The sequence below is a fragment of the Lonchura striata genome, chromosome 1A (assembly GCF_050655825.1).
Source record: "Lonchura striata isolate lonStrDom1 chromosome 1A, ASM5065582v1, whole genome shotgun sequence".
Taxonomy (NCBI): Eukaryota; Metazoa; Chordata; class Aves; order Passeriformes; family Estrildidae; genus Lonchura; species Lonchura striata.
The window spans coordinates 44249255-44274628 of NC_140741.1; the positions used below are offsets into that span (position 1 = coordinate 44249255).

Below are 25374 nucleotides of genomic sequence, written 5' to 3' on the forward strand. Positions count from 1 at the left end.
AACTAGCCTATCCATGGGGAACTTAAATTCATTTTATCAGATAATTATTTCTCTCAAGAGACACATCTATTTGTTTCATCTCAAGATAATGGCCTTAGCTTTTTTTAATGAATTAAAACATCTCATTGTAACAACTCATATATTCAAGTTAGTAGCTTATGTTAAACTAGACAGGTAGGAATATTAATGTCATTCCAATTAAAATAAGATTTAGTACCTTAATAAACCACTGCCAATCTAAATTATCCAATAAGATTTTTGAAAGTAACCTCAAAGAAAAAAAAATTTACTTACAGATACTTGAGTTGTAATGATGGAAATGATGAAATTTTTAGTTCCGATATGTTGTTGTTGCTCAAGTCCAAAGTTTCTAGACTCTGAAATGGCTTCAGATGGTCAGACAAAATGTTGGCAATCTTGTTACTGGTCCTGAAGTTTAAGGGCAGTAGGTAAGAGACTGTCATTTCCAGAGCAAAGAACTACACAACTCGGGCAAATATTAGTTCTTAATTCTCCTACTCAAAAATAATTTTGAATTACAGAAAAGCAATACATTATGTTCTCTATGCATAATATTAATTGAAAATCACAAATTGGAATAGTCTAAATAAATTTTCATTAATATTTCTTTAAAATATAATTCCATGAAATGATGAAAAAAATGCAATATAATCAAATTACTGCAATTCTTGGCTTTTAAAAGGAGATGCAAGACTCTATAATCACCTATTTCTGAACAGCTGAAATATCTGTCACTTTCATGGAACAGTATATCACAGTATTGTAATGAAATAAGGTTAGAGCTGTTTTCTATTTTAAACAAATTAATATTGTGGTAGCTAAACACAGTGCTTGGGGTTTTTTGAAAACTTCCTTAGCACAGAAGTCCAACTGAATTTCCATAAAGAAACACAGAGCTAGATTATAAAGGATGGGTGATCCAAATCATACACTGGTCAAATCATACACCACACATCAGCAGCATTATTGTTCAGGGCTACCACTACATAGGTGAAAGCAGATGAGAACCAATTAAACAAATGTAACCTGAAATAATTCTTGTTACTTTTTAAATTCAAGTCAGTTCTAGCTGTGGTACATTCTACACCTTGTTTGATAATTACCAAGATTCAGAAGCTTTTCCCAGATCCTAGAGATTGCAGGCAAAAGCGATTTTAATAAAACTACCAACAAGAATCTTAACCCCGGAAGGTGTTTACTAGAAATGCTTGCTCTGGATCAAACAGCAACCCACACATTAGGGTAGCATGGACAACTCTCATTTATTCAAGGGGTGTGGGGGAACTACTGCTCAAGACAAAAAAGTCCTAACTCACAAACTGAACCAGAAGTGAGATTAATGGGCTTTCTGACCACATATGGGAATGGGTAAGGGATCCGGCAGCCTCTCCAATGCTGAGCTTGTATCGTATTTCATTCTTTAGGCCGTCTGGTATAGCCACACTGCATTTTTTAACTCTTAGCTGAAAGTATTTATAATAAATGGAAACAAATTACTTTAATAAAAAGCAACAACAAACACCACCACCAGCCAAATAAGAATGTGAGTTAGATAACGTAACAGGTCACAGAGCCTTGCCTTTATGCATTAGTTTGTTTACAAGGCAATTACTAACAAGGTATTAAAACTGCCAATTACTTGAGTGATGAATAAAATTTTCCTTGCAGTAAAAGTGTGCTCCAGCAGAAGCCAGCAATTTCCTGAACTGCCCACCTCCTAAATTGCAGTGTGAAAGTGTTCAGTTATAAGACGGCTTGCACAGTACTGTCTTTGTGTCAGCATTGCTCCATAAAACAGAAATTCCTCACAACTGGCAGGATAATAGCCCCTGTATTACAAACTTTAGCTGGACCTAATGGAACCGAATAAAACTCTTACACCATCTTCAGAGTACCACTTAAACCAACTGGCAAATTACCTGACACAGACCAAGTTACAACAAAAACCACTAAACAAAAAACCCACAGCTTGTGAACATTTTTCTTTCTTGGAGATGGTAAGGCCATATTGAGGAGTCACGAGCAACTTCTTTTGCTCACTGAAACTGCACTACACATCGTAGTCCCAGCCCATCTCTCAATCAAAATCAAAACAGCTCTCACTACACCTTCTTGCTTAATTGTTTTTGTAGAAGTTACTGAGTTGCAAAATTAGATTCACTCCCTATTGTTCCAACACCCTAGTCCAGTTTCTCTTCAAAAGAATGTAAGTAGAATAATTCACACCTAGAAGATTATTCAGCATTGAAGATAACCAAATAGTTCTACTTTAAGACCCAACTTTATTTAAAGTAAGAAAGTTTAACTCTAATTTGATTTTTCTTCATAATCATCACTTAAGCAAATTAAAAAGAACAGTGTATCACCCTCCTCATAACTGCCAAATCATAATCAAAATTAGTCGAGGACATGTTTGAAAACACAAGCCTATCTAACTGTCAAGACAGAACCACAGAGCATGAGTGTGGAGACAATGACATAAAACTTTTTTCACTGAGAGGAGGGTGGGGGTAAGAAAACCCAAAAGCTAATCTTTCCTGTGAGATGGTACTATTGCTGTATTCAGACAAAAGGAGCTGCATACACTCCATTGTTTTAATTTCACAGACCTTGAAGGCAAGATGACAGAAACAGAGATTCCCTGCAACAAGAAAACCAGAACATCAAGTTCTCCCAGAAACGAACCTGCAGCAATTCGATAACAATTTCTTCATGTGAAAGGACCAGCAACATGCTGCAGCTTCCTTACAACTTCTCCTGTTACAGCTAAAGCAACAGGAGCACCAAGGAATGCAGATAAACCCACCAAAAATATCCACATGAATTTGAAAGCACCTTTTGCAATTTGAGTGCCTACACCCTGACTTGCAGCAAAAAAACCCACAAATCAACGACAATGAGTGCATACAACCTGATTTAATTACTTTTACATAAGCCTGTGTGAATACCAGCTTAAGAGAGAATACCAGTTCTCATTATGGGTATAAGAAATCTTAGCTTTCCTTCTCAACATTCATGACTTTAAACATACCAATAGCTCAGAAATCCTGTAACAGCACTCTTAATCCTGATCTTAAGATTCATTCCATATAATTATGTATCTGACATAATGACTTGTACTTTCCTTACTCTGGGGAAATACAAAGCAGGTTAGAAACTTCTGTATCCATTTTGCTGAGCATCTAGTGAACACCTTTTAGATATGAAAGCTCTTAAATGCTGAAATATCCCCCCCTCCCCAGTTTTTAAAGCTATGACATAGTCATACTGTCTCTTGATAAAGATTGTCAGTATTAAATGTTTTCTACCTAAGACAAATATCCATGTAAGCTTCATGGTCCTGATGAGTTGTAACTCATCATGCACACTGTAACATGGAAAATCCAAGGCAGGAATAAATTAGGACCTGAAGTCCTGTCTTCTGTTTCTCTTTGAAATCTCAGCACAAAAAACCACTCCTGCACTTCCAGTATAACTTCTTCTTCCAGCTGTATCCTGTTCTGCAATGCTTTGAAAACTTCTTTGTTGGATTTCACCCTACTATTGTGACAAGGAGTACGTGTAGGAGTCTGGAGGTGGAGCAACCTAGTAAAAAACAAGTTGTATAGAGAGACAACTTTGGAGAAGAGTCCACACAGCCTGTTCTGCATAACTGTTAGATGTAAAGTAACTGTCTTAACATATGTGTATATCTGGACACAGTACTAATACAGTACCTCCTGTCCCTCAACTAAGCCCTGAGAAGCAGAATAATCTGAATCACAAAAAGCCAAATTAAACCATAGCAGAATCTCCTGATGGAAAACAGGAGTGAAGAGGAAAAAAAAAAAAGACTTCTGCTAGGACTGGATGCATCTTTTCTGACCAGTGCTGAGGCCGACACACGGAAGCTCATGGATGCATAGTCTGACCAAATTAGAGCTTTTGGAGGAAACCATATCACAGTCCTTACAGAACCAACATGACTGTCCACATCTGAGCATGTTCTGGGTGCTCTTCATTGCGTGCTACTAAAACTCACAGCCTCCTTTTAAATTTTTCTGTGTTTTTCACCTGTTCTTCCCATCACTCACTAGCTGACATAACATTCATACAGCTGGCATATTCTTTTTTGCAGTCCCCCTCCGCCCCTCCCAAACTCCTTTGAGAGCTATGATATAAACATACTGTGTGGAAGAAAATTGAAGCAAAAAGAAAAAAATAAATTATATTTAAAAAAAGGATCAAGACTGTAATTGGAACTGATAGAAGATACATACCTTGTTGCTTTTAGAGTAAGACTGGACAACTTTGAGGAAGTCTTATCAGAAGAGCCTCAGTAACTACTACTTCAAGAGCAAAAATGTTTTCTTTTTCTTCAATTTCTACTCATTTGAATACTGGGCAACATTGTAATGAAAAATTACATTATTTAAAATACTGAAATTTTAGTTTTAAATTGAACACTACCCTTACAAAAAAAGCAGCCTCTGATATGAATGGGACTACATGCTCTTCTTACCATAAAGACACCCAACTGGACTGAATTAAGAAAGTCTGGGTTTTTTTTTTAATATTTGCAAGTGTTAGTCATAGAAGTATTGCAAGTGAAACTGTTTTTCTCCAAGACAAAGTCAGCAGAAATACAGCCCAGATTCTGGCTCACTTCCAGTTCTACTGGTAGGTTTACAAGTCTGATGCCTCTCATACATGAGCTTCTTGCCTTCTTGTTCCTTCTTTTGAAGGTCCCCTTCATTCCATGATCCATGCCTCTCATTCCGCTTTAAAGTCAGATGTCAGAAAGACTCTTTATATTTCATGCTTTTTATATTATACAAGCATAACAGAAAATTAAAACTCAGAACTCTGTAGGCTACTGATACCCTGTCCAAAACTTGAAATGAAAGGTTTATTGATTCCCAAACCAAACATAATCTGGGAAAGGCAAAAGATGCAGACTGAAACAACTCTGTGATCAGATACATCTTCCTCAGCAAGAAGAAGAAAGTGACAAATCTAAACTTTTAAACACATGATACTTCCATAACAATTCTCTTCTGATTCCAGTCATAGTGCCAATATGCAACTAATTAAATTTTCCTTCCAAACTCTCTTTTTAATACCCTGATGTCTGTTTCCAATTCAGTTTTCTGGCTTTTCCAAAATAATCACAAGTTACTCAGCATGTGATAGGCAAGTGAATGTGTAAATTCATCCCTTTGTTTTAACAACTGTAACAAAAGCAATGCAAACATAACTATTTTGGCAAGAACTGACAACAGTAATAATAGCCCACTGCAGACTTGGTGAGCTGTATGACAGTTAATGCTAAAATCTTGGAAAATTTAAAACATGACCGAGATAAAACCAGCATAGTGCCCTCCAGTATTATAATTTTTCTAATCTAATGTATAGAGTTCCTAGGTAAAAAGAACACCTATTCTTTACTGTTAGAGCAACCCTCCCTTTTAGAGGGTGCAGACCAAAGTCTAGGCAGTTTAGACTGCACACCCCTCTAGATGTACTCCTAACTTCAATCATTCAAGGTGACCAATGTTATCTCATCCCCTTCTCTTCCACTCAAAGCACAAGTGATTTCAGCGCTCTACTACAATCACCACCACCACCAATTCTCTAAAATACAATGCAAACACTTAAGCCTGACTTCTCAATTTAATTCTCACTTTTCTCATTTTCCACATAATATACCCTATTCCTCTGTAAAATTTCTACCACCCTTCCATTCTGTCATAATCAGAACAGTTTTTTCTAGTTTGGTAGGCCACTCCTTTTTAATTCATCTGTTCCTATACCATCTTGATCAGAAAATCATGACAGATTTATCCACTGCAAATAGCTCTAAAATCTGCATTCTTTTCCATTCTCATTGCAAAAGCATTAATCTAGGCTCTCACTCACACAATCTTTGCTACAACAAACTCTGGGTTTCTATGTACTTCTCTTTCCCATCATTCAGCCTAAATCACTGTCATAGAGTTTCCATGTCTCTAAGTCTGACTAAGTCAGGTTTCTTTTCAAATTCTTTCATTTACTTCCTCTTAAGTCTCCACACCAAATGTCAAAGACTGCAAGAACTAATTCCAGTAAGTTCCTCGCTCTAGCTTTTTGCTCACAACTTCAGACCAAGTCACACATGGTTTACCACTCGTCTTAGTTTTGGGACATTCTCCAAATAGCCTTATGCCTGAAGCCCAGTTTGGCATTCCTCTATCCCTTCTTTCAAACCTTCTTCAAAACAAACTCTTCCAGGCAGCATCCAAATCTTAATCCTTCCCATAATAAAGTGGTAGCTGAAGAGATGACAAGGATGTAAAATATTTGACCAATGTTTTCTTCATACTGGGATCCAGACTCCAGTTTAGTACGCTAGCTTTATAAACAAACAATACCACTTTCTCTGGCAAGCAGAGAAGGGAAAGGCATTCACTCCTACTGAATGTAAGCTTTCATTTTCAGGAGTTTCATCTAAACATCTTTCTTGTGACTGCAGCTTTCTAACTGCATACCGAGACAGCGTTCTCCTGGATTTTTCACACAGCCTTTCCCTCCCAGACCACTGTGAGATGACAAAGAGGCAAACTTCTCATACCAATCCTTCTGTCTTCACTGAAGGCCTTTCACAGGGGTTTAAGTTACTGCCACAAAATGCAAACTATCACTCTTATTATCAAACTGTCAGCTGGGACAAATGAATCATTTATTTTGAGTGTCTACTTCAATTAGCTGAATTTTATTTCTCAATATGACTATCTGAAGCCTGACTTGGGATGCCCATTATCACATAACATACATAAATACACTTTTCCATTTTAAACAGAAAGGGACAAACCATATTTAAAAAAGATTTCCTTCACAAGAGCAGAGGAATTAATTGCCACTTTTCTTCAATAACTCTGTTTGTACATAAAGATAAGTAATCAGGCTAATTTTGTAGTGGCTGATCAGAAAGCTAAATTTAAAGCTGGAATATTTATTTCTTACTACGAAAACCTGTGACCTGTGCAGTCACCTAGGACTGCCTACTTTACAGTTCTTTTGTCCTATTTTTATCTCCTGACCTTTTCTGTTAGTACTTTTTGTTCATTTACCACTTTAAACATCCAGGATACAAGACACATCTTCAAAGTCAGTAAATTTAAATTCAGCACATATTGACAGAAAGACATTACAAACTAAAGGCTATAGAAAACTTTCAGAGAAGTGGTCTGTGGATTCTGTTCATCGTCTAACAAACACACAGCCGTATTTCAAAAAACCGCCTCAATTTTGGCAGGGCTTTTAAGTATCTCAGAACGCAAAAGTGAATGGTCCCTGCCTTAAAGGCTTCCTGTACAGAAAGGGTTGGAGGATTCCCCCAGCAGAGAACCTTTAACATGTCACGTTTTCATTATGTCTCCCATAAACAGAAGATTTCACAGTCTAAAAAAAAGTGAGGCAGGAACCTAATATAAGACACACATTAATATAAGACTTGAAAAACATTCTTGAATTGTGCACTCTTGAACTTCCACACCACAACTTTTACATTTTCCTCTCAGGCTTTACTATGACCAAATATTTGTTTTTGTTCTAGACTAACATGATCAGTTCTTACAACATAACAACTTGAATCACCTATGCCATATACTCTAGTGCCTTTGAATAAAATATCTCCTATTCAATAAAATGTAAAATTACAAGTCTATTTAAAACACTCAATTCTTGAAAACTAGTTTAATGTTAGAATTTCACTATATGCACTAAAGACTTGGGCATGTATATCTCTTCTAGTCCCTACTGACTACAAGTTCATTACTATGGAACACATCGTAGATGTGGGTAATGAAAAACGTGGGGGCATTAATACTAATTCTACACATATGTTTTCATAAGAACAATAAATTCAAGTTGGAGAGACAGGATGTTTCAATACTCAAAGCTGTTCTGTCCCTTCATAGTCACTTGCTACCTTCCATTTTTCACAGTACTCAAAGATACAGTGTACCAATGATATTGGGCAGTGCAACAACTACGTATTTTTTAAAAATTCTGCAAGTAAAAGTAGCATTCATTTCTTATTTAAACTGTATATCCTTAAACAAAATCTTACATAACATTGCTGAATTTGCAAATCAGTCTCTTCCTTTCGAAGTACTAGTAATATTAAAAGTAGTTAACATTTTTGGAAGAATTTTAAAGTAAAACCCCTATGCAAATAGTAGTTGGTAGGTAAACAACAAACAGGACTTCTAGACAAGGCTACTGTACTTAACATTATTTGGTTTCATTCTGTTTCTGGATTTCTCCCCTAGGTCCAAAACTACAACTGTGATAGACCTGAAAGGCGGTATTAGTTTTCTTCTCAGGTGTCAAGATCACTGGTTCAGACAGATTTTCAGGATAAATGGGACAGAACTGGTACACCTTGGATAAGCAATGTCATTAGAATAGAAACAATACTCAGAACTTCCACTTGCTCTCCTGGAATGAGGGCATTACTGCCCATTTTTGTACCTGATACAAAAGCAATCCAACTATCTTGGAACAGTAAAAAATAAATTTTTTTTTCTCCAGGAAGTGAGTAATTCTCAACTACAGCATTTTAAAGAAATTCTCCATTAATTTAGCTGTTTTTACATTTACTTCAGGAATGCAAACTAGGAAACTTCTAACATATTTTACTTCTAGGGATAGATAAATACACTTACATTACCACGTGCAGTATCTGTACATTATATACCTGTGGTAAGCAGTTGTTAAATCCAGTACTCTCCTCAAAAGCGTATGTTACCAGCACGTAGGGGACCTGACCTCCTGGTTGGAGCTATTGTCCTGACAATCTCTGGCAAATACCCAAAATTCCCTCTTCCTGTCTTAATATACTGCTCTCTTCATGCCTTCTCTTATAGAAAGTATATAAAAGGGCTTGGTGGTTGTGCAAAAAAAACACCCTGCAATTTAATTTTCAGAGACTTGACCTACGCCTCCTAACCAGATATACCCCAAACTACCACCCATGTTGCTCACAGTAGTATCCAGATTCCCAGGACACTTACAAGCTCTAACAAGATATATACTCATCACATCAATAAAATCATACATAGATCTCCAGCCATGTAAGTAGAGTGTGCCTGAATATCCTTGTATACTGATTCCTTCACACATTTCCCAGGGTGGTGGTGAGGGGGCGTGCCTGTCTGATACTTTTCATTCCCAAGATGCTCAACCCTCAACTGGCATTGGTAAAAACAAAATGTTAGCATTGCTGTTTCATGTTACAGACAGACTGGGATCATCTCCTGCTCTGGGTATGTTTATCCTGAATAATTCATTAGTATGGAAATATCTCATTTAGATAAAATATCAGTTAGATAACTCGAAATGAGATAGCTCTAGAAATGGAAACTGGACTAACATGATAATCCACCCATACTTGTTTATATCATCCAAAGAATTTAGACATACATGGCTGTGTGGGGATACCTGCACTACTATGGAGACATACCAGCAGTGCTCTTGCAGAACAGGCAAAATTCTAAGGCTCCTCAGCCCAGTGAGAATTCTTCACAAGTGGAAGAAAAAAAAATCTTGTAATAGAGCTTCTTCAATAATGAAGATATTGGCAAGAAAAGAGGGTATCACTTCTACAGCATTCCTTGAAGATTCCTTGGGAAAAAACCAGCTGGCTTTTCAACTGACAGTAATGAAACCACTTATAAGTATCTCATAAGATGTGTAATCAAATCTAGAAAACTATCACCCTCTTTTCTGCCATCATTTAAAGCCAGAACAAAGACTCAACATGGAAACAGTGGTTTGCTTTGGAAAGGCTTCACAACCTCCTTTCTTTTAAAAGCTTAAAATCCTGGAGAAAGTCATCAGTTGTTTCTCTGAAGAGTGATTCTAAAACTTAAATTCTAATTGTTCCATATGAGTTCTGTTCACATAACGTAAGATACATTAAATCAGTTGGATTCAATCCCTTCAAATAACATCCACCACAGAAAAACCAAATGCACATATTTTTTCACTTGTAAAAAGAAGTATTAGATTATTTGTTCATTTATGATACCACAATACCATATCTATTTTTATGCCAAACAGCTGTATGTTTATTTCTTTTTATTTATATTATTTTCTATGAAATTAAATTTAATATCTTTACATAAATAATATCCAACCAGTAAGAACAGGAGGCTCAGGGGAGACCTTATTGCTCTCTAAAAAATTCATCATAGTAGAGGTTGGGAAGCATTGCAACAGGCTGCAACAGGAAAGGGATTAAGCCACCATCTCTGGAAGTACTTACAAGATGTGCATATATGGCTTTTACAGACATGGTTTAGTGGTGGCCTTGACAGTGCTGAGTTAAATGGTTGGACATGATGATCTTAAAGGTTTTTTTCAACTTAAATTATTCTATGATTGTACTCAAGGTTTTAAAGAAAAGTCCATGCAAAAGAGACAAGATTTTTGGACAATACAATACAACTCTAATTTAATGTTCTATGTTCCTCTGTTTTGATATAGAACAAACAATTATCTTAACTATTGTAGGTTGGAATTCATAAGTTAAGACAAAACAATAAAGTAATTATTTCTCCCATATTAAACTCCAGGAATCTCTGCTGTAGCCATAGAATAGGTATTAAATCTCAGCTGTAGCACAGTTACATTCAGCAATCTCCTTATCCACACACAGAATTCTAATGAAAACAAGCTAACACCCACCCAGAGCAACTTTAACTGCACTAATAGTGCGATAAAAGCTTTTAGACAATCCTTTTTTTTTTCTTTCAAGTGTTAGGCTATACAGTGCATAGCACAGATCTAACAAAGATTTTTCCATGTTTGACTGCCTGAGTAAATGTCCCAAGCCAGGGACATAAGGATATGAAACAAATTATTCCACAGTGACTGACAGTTATTTATTCTCTCAGAGGAATACCAAAATTTTTGCACAGCTGCAAAAGAATTATTTTAGCTTCCTCTAAACAATAATTGTTGAGTTTCCATGAGAAAGAGAAATGCTAAGAATTCAGAAAAAAAGCAAGACTATATAAACCACTTTATTATGCTAATATTTCTACCCTTTTGCTAAAAAGGACCTTAGCAAGGTGGTAAATATATATAAGAGAAATAAAATTTTTAGATCAATTAGATGCTTTGAACTACAGAATATTATGCCAGTGTAAAAGGAATGCCAATGCTACTGCAAAATGAAATATGTGCTTAAATTCAACAGTTTGTCAGACACCATCTGCTTTTTTTTTCATTCTTTTCTGATTCTGATCTGTTAGAAACCACATCGGTATCAAATGTCACTTAGTTCTTATTCAAACAGAGCAGCCCAGACACAGCGGCTGCACCAGCTGACTTGGCTGACCTAGGCCTAGAGTAAAAACAAACCCCTATAAATCACCAGATGTAAGCAATTGAATAGTGATCAATTTAATTAACTGAACAGCTTTCCAAAGTTTATTGTATTGTTTTAACCCTTCAGGATTCTTCAAGAAAGGTAATTGCAATTTGTATTCAAGGACGGGGTTTGGCCAGAGGGCTACATATTACTTTAGACACTTTAGATTCCCACTGATAAAACACAAATCCCACACATGCAAACCAGGTTTTTTTTCTAACTAATAGTATGATAGTAACTATTTTCTACACCTTCCTTCAACAGTTTATTGAAACTAAATCACAGAAAATAAATCCAACTAATTTATCATTAAAACATCAGGAATAAGACTTCCTTTAAAATCAACTTTTTTGGTTATGGGCTCTATATGCCTTTTATAACTTCATACTCACATTACAAATGAACACCAAGTTACCTACTCATTTCTTTCATGAAAAGCAATGAACATGGATATAATCATGTGTCAGAATTTTATGTATTAACTGCAGTCAAAAAACATGTGCCACACATTAAAATGGGCTCAAAAAATTTTTTCAAGACACTGGCAAAACATCTTCTAACCCAGATACTTGTTCTGAAGCTGCATCTCGAGGGGATTTCCCTGTATTGTCCAGTGAAATTAATGGAATTCTGCCATGATTTAACACATCAGGATCTCAGCCAAGATGCATAACGACAGAATATAAGTCTTGTTTTAAAGACAGCACTGTACAAATTTGTGTAACATTTACAGATGCTTGTACAATGCCTAGCACAACAGGACTGAGGCTTCTGGGTACTACCACAACATAAATTAATTCTAATGCAGTCTTTGTTATTTCAGAAGCACAAAAACTACAGGGATTAAGCTCAATTATACATATTTTAAAGAACTACTAAATAATATGACATAATCAACTTCCTAACCACAAGCTGCTCTATTTCTAATTATTTTACTTTAATCTATGTAATACACATATTTCCATGAACCCTGTAGAGTTAGTTCCACTAACCAGGGACAAGAGTAAGATCTACTTACAAAGACAGAAGAGTTATATTTGCTGAGACTGGTCCCAGATCTGGAATGATCTCCAGTTCATTGTTGTTCAACTTCCTATTAATATTACAAAAGTGAGAGTTAGCTTTTATGTTAATCAGAAGTAGGTACATTGGACTTGCTAAACTGCTGAACTGTGTCACCTCAAAATTAAAAAATAATTCTAGTTTCACTTAATGTAAAATATCATATCAGCAAGTATCTTTGTTGTTCAAGCAACCATTCCTAGACAAATAACTATACAATTAGCATTCACAAACACAGGTTGGGTATTTTTGGTTGGGGTTTATGTTTTGGTATGGTTTTTAATTAAGACAAATTAACTTACACTTCCTGAAGACTGTGAAGGTGATCCAAGATACTGGTCTTGATTGAAGATAATTTGTTGTGACTTAAGTCCCTATGAGGTTACAAAAATAAACACCCTCTCAGTTTTGTCATACAATGTCAGGTAAAGAAGTGCAATTTCAATCCAAATTATGTTCTCACTTGTCTCCAAGTACATAAAGATTTTTTTTTTAATTAGCAAAATTAGAACAGAAACTCATTTGCTTACACAAGGTAAAAATATACAAATGCAAATACCTTTGATCACTGCTAGCAGTGTCAAAGAAATTCCTAGTATCTCTGAACAATACAGAACAGTTCAATGTAATGTGCACAGGACCCATAGAAAACATCATAAGATTTTGACTCAGATACACCAACAACCCTTCTTCCACACACCCCTTCACAACAAAAAACATGGCTATAACAACCTCTTGGTTACTTCAACAAGGAAAATTCAAAAAAAGAATAGCCATTGCAGTCTCATTCCTTGGATAATCATAGTATTTCACTCTTCTCATCCACGTTTCAAAAGCAATGCACAGCTCACAAATCCACAATGAGGACTGCCCATAACGGCAATTGTATTTTCATGCTTCCACAAAATTGTGGACACCATTTCCACATAACTAAATTTAACAGAAGTCTTAAGAAATAGCAAGACAAAACAGATATAGCAAGGGCAAATACTGAGTTTTAAGACGTCTGTATACTGGCGATATTAATACCACAGTTAATTACCCTTGAAGAAGTAGCTTGAATGCTTAGCTTGTGCCATGTGGAGGATCCCAGTATATATTAATGCAGCTTATAAGCAATTGTTAACACCTTTGCAGCATTTGCTACCAAACAAGCCAGGTACTAAAAATGCAACACCACTTTTTGACCACAAGAAATACTTTTCATTACAGTGTCATGCATCTTTACCCTCTTAAACACTTGACAACATACAAGAGTCCTAAGAAATTTTTGCTGTAGCCTCAGAAGGACTGGAAACGTAACAGAAATAAGAGTGACCATAAAGTAAAAGACAGAAAAGCTAACTGCAAGAACTCAAACCTGCACGTCTCTAAATCTCTGCACATGTGGAACAGACTCACAACCCCACAACCCATCTTGCAACCACTACTAGCTCTGTTGAAGGCCTCCCCTTTCTCAGTCACTCATCCGCCAAAACATGCACTTTTCTGTCCCCCTACTACAGATTATCACTACCTCACCAGCATCAATCCAGGCATCTGCAAGCATTTGTTCCAAGTTAAAACACTGCATTTATCCAAGCCAGCTAACAAAAATGACATTATTTTAGGGAGTTCTTAAATTCACTCCAGTGAGTGTTTATAATGCAGACATATAAAGAAATGAATCAGTGCACCTCAGCAGTGAGCAGCTGTAGTATCAGGTAAAGGGTGCTTGAAAAAGCACACTTTTGAAAAAAAATTGCTCACACTCTATGATACTTTTCCCCACACCAATTAAGCACTTAAGAGTCATCCACCATACCTGGGGTCCTCATCAAGCCACACAAGCATAAAGTGTCATTTCAAGTTGAATCTATGAGGAAATGACATGATTCCTCACTTTTTCTGGGCAAGATGACTCAGTAGAGTCATCTGTGCTGAGCATGCCAAACACAGGCCTGACTGCCATGGATGTGTTTACCCTCCATCCACAGTTCTAGAAGTGAAAAAAGCTGATGAACAGAATATGCCTGCTGCACTCAGACCAGAGCTGGCTTAAACAAAGTCAAGTTCAGGGTCTGTGGTAGGCATTCAGCTCTGTAACTAAGCCCTGAAAACCCACAGATCCAGAGAACTCCAATTTCCCTGCTTCCATGATTACACAACCTCAGACACAGGTGTAATTCTGCAACTCAGCCAGGCACCTAGGCTTCCTTAGCAGAACATGTGAATAGTAAAACTCTGTTTTAGATTCTCCCAAATGACTTGTTCAATGTTGCCAGGACAGTTTCATTGTCACTTCTGTCCTCTCTTACAGTTGGCAGTTAAAAAAATCCCCCAGTAATAATAAAAATTAAGCATAAAAAATAATCCCAGGGAAGTATGGGTATTATGAGGGGTACCACCAGTACTCAGCTGTAAGGTGTGTTCTGAGCCAGCCAACTGGACCAGGCCCAGGGAGCTGCTGAGCTGTGGCACGTGAGCCTTGCTCAGAGCCACAGGCAGGGAAAAGAGAGAGATGTGCCATTTCACAAGCCAGGACTGCACAGGGCAGAGCTCAAAGTGTGAATGGCATTTTCCAGAACAAAAGAAGGGGCTGAGGGCTGGGGGAGAGCCACCTACAGAAGGGGAATACACCACCTTCACGTGGCCACGTTGCCACAGAGGGGATGTTTTCAGAGACTCAGCTCTGGACTCAAGCACCTAATATATATCTGTACCTTGATTTTCAGGTGTCTACAACCCTACAGATTTTCCTCTTAACAATGGAAAACCAATACATTGTCAATGTTTTCAAAAGCCCACGAATTTTAGTTCCACCATTATGATTTTGAGTTCTCCTATATATTGGGTTAACCACACTAATGTTAGAGGACTGCATCTTTCACTGCTTAAAGATTTAGTGCAAACATTCTCCAGGCCATACACTGGAGAAAAATCCCTTTGTTTAACATCTGAAGGCATTAGCTGCACAGATTTGAAATTCTCACACTGCATTCTGAAGGGTAAATACTGAAAAAGTATGCTGCTACAAAAATCTAGACAGCAATCTAACTTAGTCCTTAAAGTCCAAGTAGAGACAGTTTTTGCCCTTGAATTTAATTCAATATTTGGCTTTAGTCTGTAGGGATTATAAGAACTATGCAAATAAACAGCCAAAATTCAGTTATGGCTGTTAGTGCCTAACATGTTACTGTTGTTCACGCTTCAGACAAGACTTAGGAAACAGTAATTATTTCAACAAAGAGTTTTCAACATTACTGCTAAAAACCTGCATTTCTTCATTACACCTAAAAACTGCAAAAAGTTTATTTAAGGCAAGTTTGCCTAAAGGACCTACCAGACAGTAACAGACATGAGTAGATTTGTTCTGCTGGAGTTAAAACATGTTAAAAAAAAAAAAAAAATCTGGCAGAGTCCTTAAACTATAAAAATCCTGCAATTACAACCACTGCTGTGCATGATCACCACACTGGAGCCAGACACTTTCACTCATAGCTCAAGCTCACATCCATCTGGAGTCTATCAAGGCAACCGTGAGCGTAACTAACACTAGGTTTCAAACTGGGTTTTTTTGGTGTTTGTTTTTTAACACTAAAGATACATTCACATTTTCCAAGTAGCACCTACTTTAAAAAATACATACATAAAAATTTCTTATGCCTGGTTTACTTACACCAGGTTGTCAAACACAAGATGGAAAAAAAAATCCCAAAGCAAAAAACCAAAAAAAATGCCTAACCCTCCAGACAATATTGAATTGCCTGTTTCATCCAGTATATATGCTTGTCTACCAATAGTTGTAAAAAATACATATAAATATTTTATTAACATTACTTCAGTACTACTGGCATAGGAAATTTCAAGAAAATTCAGTAAAAAAATACTTGCAAGTTACATTTCAAGTTCAATCACAGTGGTTGGAAATGAACCAAGAGTTAAAACATTTGCCTTTTACTGATAATCTAAGTGAAGCTTAAGCCTGTAGAAGTTTCTCAAACTAATAAGCACTGGATTGGCACATTTTTTAAATATAAAAATCCATCATCCCAGTTGCAAAGCTAGAAGTTTATTTCAGTCCAATGCATTTCTCACCATACCTTAAAACATGCACAAAGAAAAAGTTGGAAAATTAGATTCTATTTTTCCTTCACAAAAATGGAACTGACATTGTTCAAACATTATTACTATGTTTTCCATTTCTGAATTTTCCTTGTATGTTAAAACCAAATTACAAAAGGGAAGAAAATGCCCTCTATGATTACTTTTGCTACTAGAATTTCAAAAGTTATAGAAGATAGAACAGAACACACTCCAAAAAGTCAGAAATCAGATATATATTAAGAAATTCTTTAGAGCAGAAGTAAGCATATATACCTGTTCTTTACCTCATATTTCTAATAGTGATTGGACATTTTTGTTCCATTACATTTGTATGATCATTTTTTGTAACTCACAAGTCCCAGCATTAGCTGAAACTTAATTCTGAACATCTGTGTTTGTGTGATTAAAAGCTGAAAGGAAGCCTAATGCATAGACGGAGAAGGCAAGTGCTTCTTCACACATTTTATAGATATAACTTTTAGACTCTAACTTAATTTACAGCACTTAGTCACAATTATCATCTTCTTCCTTAGAGAACTCAGAAACCTGAGCCCCAAGTCAAATTTTAAAATGCAAATCCAGTAACAGTTCCTTAATCAGTCCCACTGGGGCCTATAGAGCTGCTAATTCAGCAGAAATCAGCAGAGCTGAAAAACAAAAAGCCAGGCTGTAGCTGTTTCAAGACACTGATCCAAAGTGACTCATAAATCAGCTTGCTATGTTCAAGCTTTAGTCTGGAAAATATTGAAAAACAGCTGTGAAAACCATACAGCTTTTTTTTTGTGGCAATTCTGGTAGAGAACTAGAGGATTTATAAAACGTAAATACTAAAGATGTAATACAAACACAAGTGAAAACCATTTTTCAGATTTTCCCTCCTGCCCCACCGACAGTTCTAGCATTCCTGAGTGAACCTGGCAAAGGGTACTGCAGTGCCAATGAGAGTTTGCACACATGGAGAACTCTGGCCAATGCTCAACACTCTTCCTCCTCCACCAGCTCTAACAACCCCAAATTCTTGCAAGATACACATCCTGGAATTAAATGGAAATCCAACTTCAAAACTGTCTGTACACAAAGCCATTATAAATGTTTATCAGTTTTCAGCAGACTGTTACCTCTCATGAACACAAGGTAATAGAACAAGCCATATTTAGCTAAAATCACGGTGAAGTTGACAATTATAGCCTGTTTACACTCTACTTTATGAAGACACTTCCATACAATGCAGTAGACTCACACCTGCCACCAAGAAGAATGGGAAGAAGAAATCAGGTTCATTTTTTTCCCCTTTGTCCATTCAAAAGTCACTCTTACTTTATTTCAGTAGGGAATGTTAACAAAACAGGCATGAAAGTATGCAGCAGGAGTTTCAAAAACCTGCTCTCTGTACGGGTGAGTACAGATGGGCAAATGAAGGTGTAAAGCCTAACATGGGCCTAGACCTTCTCAGGCAGAAGAGCTTCCACTCTCCTGCTTGGGGGTCTCGCCTGTGTATGTTAAGAACGTGGTAAAAAAGGCTGTTGTTTTCTCAAGAGGACTGGAAAGCCTGTAATTAAACTGCTAGCCTTTGGCTATACCCACTATAGAGTGTCATGGAAAACATATTAGACATATAGCAGTAAAATTCATAAACAGTCTTTTACAATTTGTTATGTGCAGTTTGTTGCAATAATAATCCAAACTAGTCAAACCTTTTTTGCATATGTAAAGCTGAACGTATTAATTACCAAATTGCACAATCCCAGGTCCAAGTTCTGAGGTAGCTGGAGGTAACAGACAACACCACACTCTTCCTTGTTCTTATTAAGAGGGGAAGGAAGAAAAGAGCTGGGTACTTTTAAGGCTTTTGTCACAAACAAAAGAAATATTTACACAAAAGTGGCCAGACCACATGGTTTGGTGACACCTACAAAGATGTACTTCTGTGAGTTTAAAAGCAAGTGACACAGCTGTCCAATGAGTAATCACAGCAGGGTTTCTTAAAACAGACCAAAGCTTATTTATACAAGCGGAACTTATTTTCTCACACTTTTAAAGGAATGTGAACTTACATAAGGGCAATTTACACTACCAAGGGAATTCTAATTAGAACAATGTCCCTTGTGCTAACAAAAAAAAGCCCTGCAATATGTTTTATTGTCTCTCGGGAACATAAGTGGAAAAAACAAATTTGGATTACTGCTAACGAAAAATGCTTTTTAAAGCAACTCTAAAAAATTAACATTCTGTGATTTTGCCCTTTTTATTTACTACAGCTGAATTTTACCAGCATTAATGTCTGCTAAGCTAAGAAATTAAACTGTAAAGCTTACCTTACATCAAAACAAAATCCTAAGGTTTTGTCAGAAAACTTAAGTGGGCATACTGAAACAGTTCAAAAAACTAAGAGGAATGAAATGTAATAGAAAGCAAAACTAGTTGCTGAATGTAAAGCAGATGAAGTAGTAGATCTGTACGTTTCAATCAGAGAAGCAAAAAAAAAAAAAAAAAAAAAAAAAAAAAAAAAAAAGAAGTTTCTTTCCCCTCACACTTTCGTATACCAGTTCTGGAAATATTCAACTCCCAGAGCCATGCCTGTGTTCAGTTCCATATGGTGTCAATACAGCCATCCACATTTCATGAGTAAAGCAGCATGACCTCCAGACGAGGCAATTGAACAGAATTAGCCACAACTAATTGAAAGTCTTCCTGTTTACTTTAAAGCCCTTATCTCGATCTGCACTGAAAATGTAATAGAAAATTAATACTACTAATATAGATCTTTCAGTGACAAGCGATTAAAAACAAATGTGAGAAGCCCCTCGTCCATTTCAAGCTTTTAGAAAACTGACCTAATTTATGCTTCTTCTATAAAAGTTTGTCACTGAAAGTAACTTTTCCTTAGCTGGCACTTGAGTTCGCGCTGCCCTGGGCTCGGCCGCTGCGCGGCACCGGGCCCGCACCATCGCCAGCGCCAAAACTACCCAGGAATGAAGAGCCGCGGGAAGAAAACCGATGGGAGCCTTCCCAACACCGATCAGCGCTAACGCGATGATTAGTGCACACTGTCCAAGAACTCTACAGAACTTTTTCCTCCCCGCTCCGGCACTGAGCAGCGCTCCCGGGCCCATTTCGGCCAGGCGCTTATCGCCATCACCACTCGGGGCCGCAGCCGCCCCAAGGGACGCTGTCCCGCTGCGGCCGCCGGCGACCTCGCCGCGCCCGCTGACAGCCCGGCCGCAGCCCCAGCGCTGCCGCCACCACACCCGCGCTCCCCTCGAAGCCGGCCCGTCCGCGGCCCCGGGGGCAGAAGATGGCGGGCGGGCGGGCAGACGCAGATCGGCGCCCCCAGCCCGCCACGGAACCCGCCGCCCCGATACTCACAGCTGCACCGCCCCCCGCGGCAGCCGCTCGGGCAGCCCGCTCAGCTCCAGGCGGCTGCAGGCGACGAGGCGCCCAGCGCAGCGGCAGGGCGCGGGGCAGCGGGCGGCGGCGGGGCGGCCGCCCAGCAGCAGCGGCAGCAGGAGCAGCGCCGGGAGGACGGCGAGCACCGAGCGGGGCCGGCGGAGCATGGCGGGCTCGGAGCCGCTGCCCGCGCTCCCGTCCCTGGCGTTCCCCCCGCGGACAGAGCCGAGCGCGGCACGACCTCCTCCTTCTCAGCGCGGGTGGCGGCTGCCGCTCATGCCCCGGAGCGACCGCTGAGAGGGGAAGGCGATGGGAGACGGGTGTGTAGAAAAAAGTAAAGACAAGAAAGCGGGAGGGTACCGCAGCGCCGCCACCGCCGCCAGCCACTCCACAAACTTTCCGCCACCTCGGCCCGCCTCCGCGCGGCCGGGCAGCCCGAGCACGGCCCGCCCCGCCGCAGCCCCCTCCCCGTGCCATGTGACAGCCGCGGCCGGGCCCCCGGGCTGGCGGGCGGATGGCGGGTCAGGGCGGGTGGGCCGGCGGGCCGGCTTCGTGCCCCGCTGCTGCCGAGCCTTGGCGGTGGCACCCCCGGGCCCCCGCCCCGCAGCACGGCGGCCGCCACTGGGGGATTTTGCCGCCCTCCTCGGCTTCTCCATGGGCGGGCGGGAGCGGGCCCTGTGTGCCCTGAGCGTCACCCAGCACGCCCGGGCCGAGGTGAGGAGGCACGGGCAGCGTGGCCGTGCTCGCGCGGCGTTTCCCTTTGCCATCACACCAGGTAGCGGTGTGTCGTGGTAATCCAGAAGCTGCTCCAGAGGCCCCAGGCTTCCCAGCCAAGCCTGGGGTCACTGGCATGTAAAAGGTGAGGTGAGGTTAACTCCTGCCTTCCGGGTCCTACATGGCTAGTCCAGACACCGTAATTAAGCCCATTACGTTCCCCACAGGATCCTGGCTCCAAAGGTTCAGGGAAGTGGGCAGGACGTACAGATTCCACATGTCTGAGGTAATCGATGTAATTTAAGTAAATACCTATTGTTCAAGTTCCATATGTAAGTGCGGACCCTGCAACGGATTCCGTTACTGAAGGCTTCCCACCCCCCTACTCTGCAGGAGCAGCCGCCATCAAATTGTTCACGAACGCTGCCTTCCCACTCACCGTCATATGTGCACCTGAAAGATGGCACACATCTTAGACGCTGTGAACTTGGAGTCTCGAGAATTTTGACACCTCCCGTATCAATTGTTGTAAGGCTGAAACTTTGTTTTTATTGTTTCCACGTATATCTCATGATATGGGGATTTTGTTAAAGAAAAAACTATTCTTTAGCCAGGAGTCATGAGTTTGCAAGCCAGACTGACAAGTCCTAAGTAACTACAATTAAACATGACTGTTTCAGATGCATAGGATGTGCAGAGCTCTGCAATGTTTTGTCAGCTTGTGCTCCATTGACCACTTGTGTTACTTAAGGAAATTACCATGGGAAAACAAACAAACAAATGCTGCAGGAACACACTTTTTTCTACATATAAAAGCAAGCAAACAAGCGAAGAAACAAAATAAAGGACAGAAATTACTTAGCATGTCTTTACAAGTTATTTTTTATTTAAAGTGAATGAAAACTATCCTTGTACCATTGGCATGTCAGTATTGCAGTTTTTTTTCCAGTCTTCCTTTGGAAAACATTGGGGTGACATTCGATCAACAAAGCCTGTGAAACACTAAGCTGTTCTAAACAGACAGAAGGACAGTGCTCAATTTCGATTTTTGAAGCTATCCATGATTAGTCTGTACTTGTTTCCATGGAAGTAAATGGGAAAGCTTCTTTTCTCAAGTTCCAGCATTTGTTGTCACTATCCAATTGTTTCACACTGTAACACCAAGATAGACACTTGAACATGTGGTGTTTACATATAGGTAATACTTGCTAATTTTGCAAAGTAATCAAAAATTCAAGAGAAGGATCTTTATATTGCTCCAGGTAATTATTGAAGGATCTACAAAAATTAAAGTAGATTTAAAGTAACTAAGCTTTGTATTATATTTCCCAGAGTGCAGAGCAAAAGGCCTCACTTTTCTGGGAAAAGTGAGCTTCTCTTTAGTGTTGGTAAGGGTGGTGATTCATTAGTAAGTGGCAAGAGAATCATTAAGCTGTCAGTTTTAACATCCAAGGAAAAGAAAAATTAGAAACAAAGCATTTTGAACTTATTTTATCATAGCAGTCAATAATATATATGGTGCTTATGTGAACTGTGAAACAGGAGAGAATCTGAGAAACAAAAGCAAGGAAAGAAAGAGATTAAAAGGGCAGGAACTTCTGGTTTTGTAATTTTGAAAACCACTCATGCAGTCAGGGAATACTGTATCCTTAGAAAAACCTTATGCTTATTTAGTGCTAGTAACATATGCAGCTAGTTAAGCAAGGTAAATCAATTCAGAAAATTAGTTCATTTGTCTTTGCAGCTTCTTTTCTCAAAATAATCAATATTATGAATCCTACAATGCTTATATATATCTAAGTGTATTTCAGAGTCCATGACAGAAAGTCTTTCTTCCTACAGGGAGATATGCTCTTTTCAGAAGTCTCAGGGACCTCATATGAGCACTGCAAGTTCTTGCAGCCCTCAGTTCCAGGAATGTTTTCATCACTGGTTTTAGGTTGAGTGTGCACTGTGACTGAACATAAGCAAATACAAGTCCCTCCTTCACAAGTTTGGCTGGACTATATCTTAGAAGCTTAAAAGTAGGCTTATATCAAAATAAGAGGTCTCCCATTCATCTACCCTGTTATCTCCACATGTAGTAAGGAACTTCTGGTGACTATTCTTTGGCATTGGCACTAGCATAATGGCAAATTCACCAGGATTACGAGACTGATTTGACTGAAACCCCTTAAAAATAATAAAGCACACACACACTTTAATTCTGAGATGGAATAATTTCCTTAGCCAGTTTTCCATGTAGCTGCACGAGGAAGAGACTTTACTTGTGGTTATGCAAAGACAGGTCCTTTCCATGACAGCCTGAATACAGGTCAGCCTGAGGGAATGATGTTGAAGAGGGGTAAGCATGGCTTCAGAGGAAAATTCTTGTAAAACTAGACTCTCAGGCTCTCTCTTTGGCTAATGAGATTAGTTTCCTCCACAACACTGTGAAGCATAGTCCTGTGGATGAGTTGGTAGTACAGAGGATTATGTAGTGAGCTACTGCCCAGTTTTGGGTGCTATGGCTTGATTCTAATGGTATTGTTTTCATTTTCTGATTATTGTAAATCAGAGTCAAGTCCAAACATATGTTATTTAAAATATGTATTCACTTAAGGCTAAAGACACACCCAGAACCTAAGTATGATTTTTTTTTAATATCATTAATGCACTGAAATCAGGTACTGCTTTAAAATAATCTACTTCCAGAAAAGGTCAACCCTAAATCAGACTGGGTTTAGCAGATTATTAAAAATAATGTACCTATTTCTAAATTAAGCAAAACTGAATTAAGGTACTATGCATATTCTGTTCTGAATTCCAATTAGAACATATTTTATAACATTAGTAAAAGTTCAATTAATCTAATTGCAGTTTTTTTATTCATTTTGCAAAGGAATCTCAAGTCATTACATCAGACAATTACATATAGTCATATATAGTTATGTGTAGTTAGAGCTGCAGGATTAATATCGAAGGTCAAAGTGACTGAACAGTTACATCTACTAAATTTTAAATTATTTTGTCCACTAGGGCCACCTCAGGAATTCAAAGTCTTCCCATGTACTCCTGGATCACCTTGTAATCCAAATCTATGTCTGGTATTAATTTCAGATTTTTCTACTTTTCTTGGGTAAATGAAGTGATTTGGGTAGGGTTCAGCAGCAAAAAGCAGAAGTGAAGCAGAACAACATTGCTTACACTTTGACACACTTCACTTCTGATAGAGTGAGATAGAAACCAATGGCCAATCTATTTACTTTCCTGTCAGTAAATGATCCTGTAGGAGCAGTGGCAGAATTAATGTCCTGTCTGCTTATTCCTAAACTTTCACAGTTCAGTTTTATTTATTGTCAAAGAAGATGTTTAGAGCTATCCGAGAGAAGGAAATGAGTTTGTGCTTTCAAGATCATTACTGTCTTTTGGAGATTCACCGATTTAGTCCATTAAAAAGAATAATCTTAAGGCTAACAATTTTTTTTTTTCTAAAATAACAGCTGGAGGGAGAGATGAACCAGTGAGACCCATCCTGCTTATAAAACAGAAGTGGAGCAGGACATGCTTTTTTGGAGGCTGCTTGCCTACATGAAATACCTTGCAATAGGCAAGAGAAAGTTTTGCCTCAGGCACCTGTCTGGAAGTTACCTCTGTATTGTATGCAGAGGAGTTTTTTCACTTCTTTGTGTGTAAACAATAATCACATCCTATGTCTTGAAATATTTTCATGGAAATTACTCTAAATGAAGAGCTTTTCTAACTTCCTTTATTTCTGCCCATTTGGTATTGCAATTGATACTACTTTTAGATTATAGTAGCACTAAGACTTCATGACCATTTATTTCAAACCCTGTGATTAACCATTGCAATTTCATTTGCATTTGAGGAAAATAATAAAATACTCTTAAATAATTTCCTAGTAATTGTGAATCTCCTTCTAGTGTGTCATAACTTCATGGTGAATATTCCAAGGTGCATGCAGAAATTTATTTTTGGTAGTAATTATAATTGACTTTATGTGATCCAACAGTGAAACCATGAAAACCAAATTATACATAATTTGAATGCAGTGATTACGACCAGAAAAACCATATGAACTCTCTGAAAACTTTGCCTAGGGCAGAAAATGTTCAGCTTTTATAGAATTCATCCAAACAGTGAGTGTTTGCCTCCATTACAAATAAACTTAAAACATCCTAAGGCAATCTGCATTAGTGACAATTGTTAATGTCTTCAAGTCATGTCCTGTGTGGGGCTAAGTAGGAAGTTAAGTGCTTGATTGGAAGGGCAATTAAACAATCAACAGCTACAGTGATGTAACTTCAAAGAGAAAAAAAATAAGACTTAGTTTTATGTCATTAAGGAACACTCAAGTTGAAATGTCAATTTGAATAAAAATAAGTATATGTAATTTCAGGATGGTGCTACTGTAATAAAACACCTGCGAGGTCTGTTCTACCTGTTGTTTTAGTTTGTTGAGGGTTTTTAAATAATCTCTCAAGTAAACATTTTGTGGTGAGAAAGGCCAAGAAGTGGTCCAAAAGGGAATCTGAAAGAGTGCTCTGTTGAACTTAGCAGTGGCTCTTCCAGACAGTAATGTCTTTGGCTCTTCCCTGCTCCCCTTCCTTGGAGTGGGGGTTATGGTACCTTCTGCAGTGGGGACGAAAGTTTTTGCCACAGGAAAAAGGGCTTGAAGGCTGTATCTGCTCAAATAGTCACAGACC

The 25374-nt window shown here is 38.5% G+C and overlaps 2 protein-coding genes across 2 annotated transcripts in view; one reads left to right on the plus strand and one right to left on the minus strand.

Moving 5' to 3' along the window:
- Positions 1-20410, minus strand: part of LRIG3 (leucine rich repeats and immunoglobulin like domains 3) — a 40581-nt gene extending 20171 nt beyond the window's left edge. Inside the window, exons 1-4 of the mRNA XM_021547417.4 lie at positions 19934-20410; positions 12784-12855; positions 12438-12512; positions 295-429 (exon numbers count right to left, since the gene is read on the minus strand). Coding sequence (XP_021403092.3) covers positions 295-429; positions 12438-12512; positions 12784-12855; positions 19934-20121 — 470 coding nt within the window. The 5' untranslated portion in view covers positions 20122-20410. The remainder of the gene's footprint in view (positions 1-294; positions 430-12437; positions 12513-12783; positions 12856-19933) is intronic.
- On the plus strand, positions 20264-25100 carry LOC110479870 (uncharacterized). Its single transcript, XM_085569745.1, has 5 exons — positions 20264-20310; positions 20439-20668; positions 20896-20954; positions 21062-21196; positions 24151-25100. Exons 1-5 carry the CDS (start codon positions 20264-20266, stop codon positions 24172-24174), a joined length of 495 nt encoding a protein of 164 aa, XP_085425871.1. The 3' UTR covers positions 24175-25100.
- Positions 25101-25374: the final 274 nt, after the last annotated feature.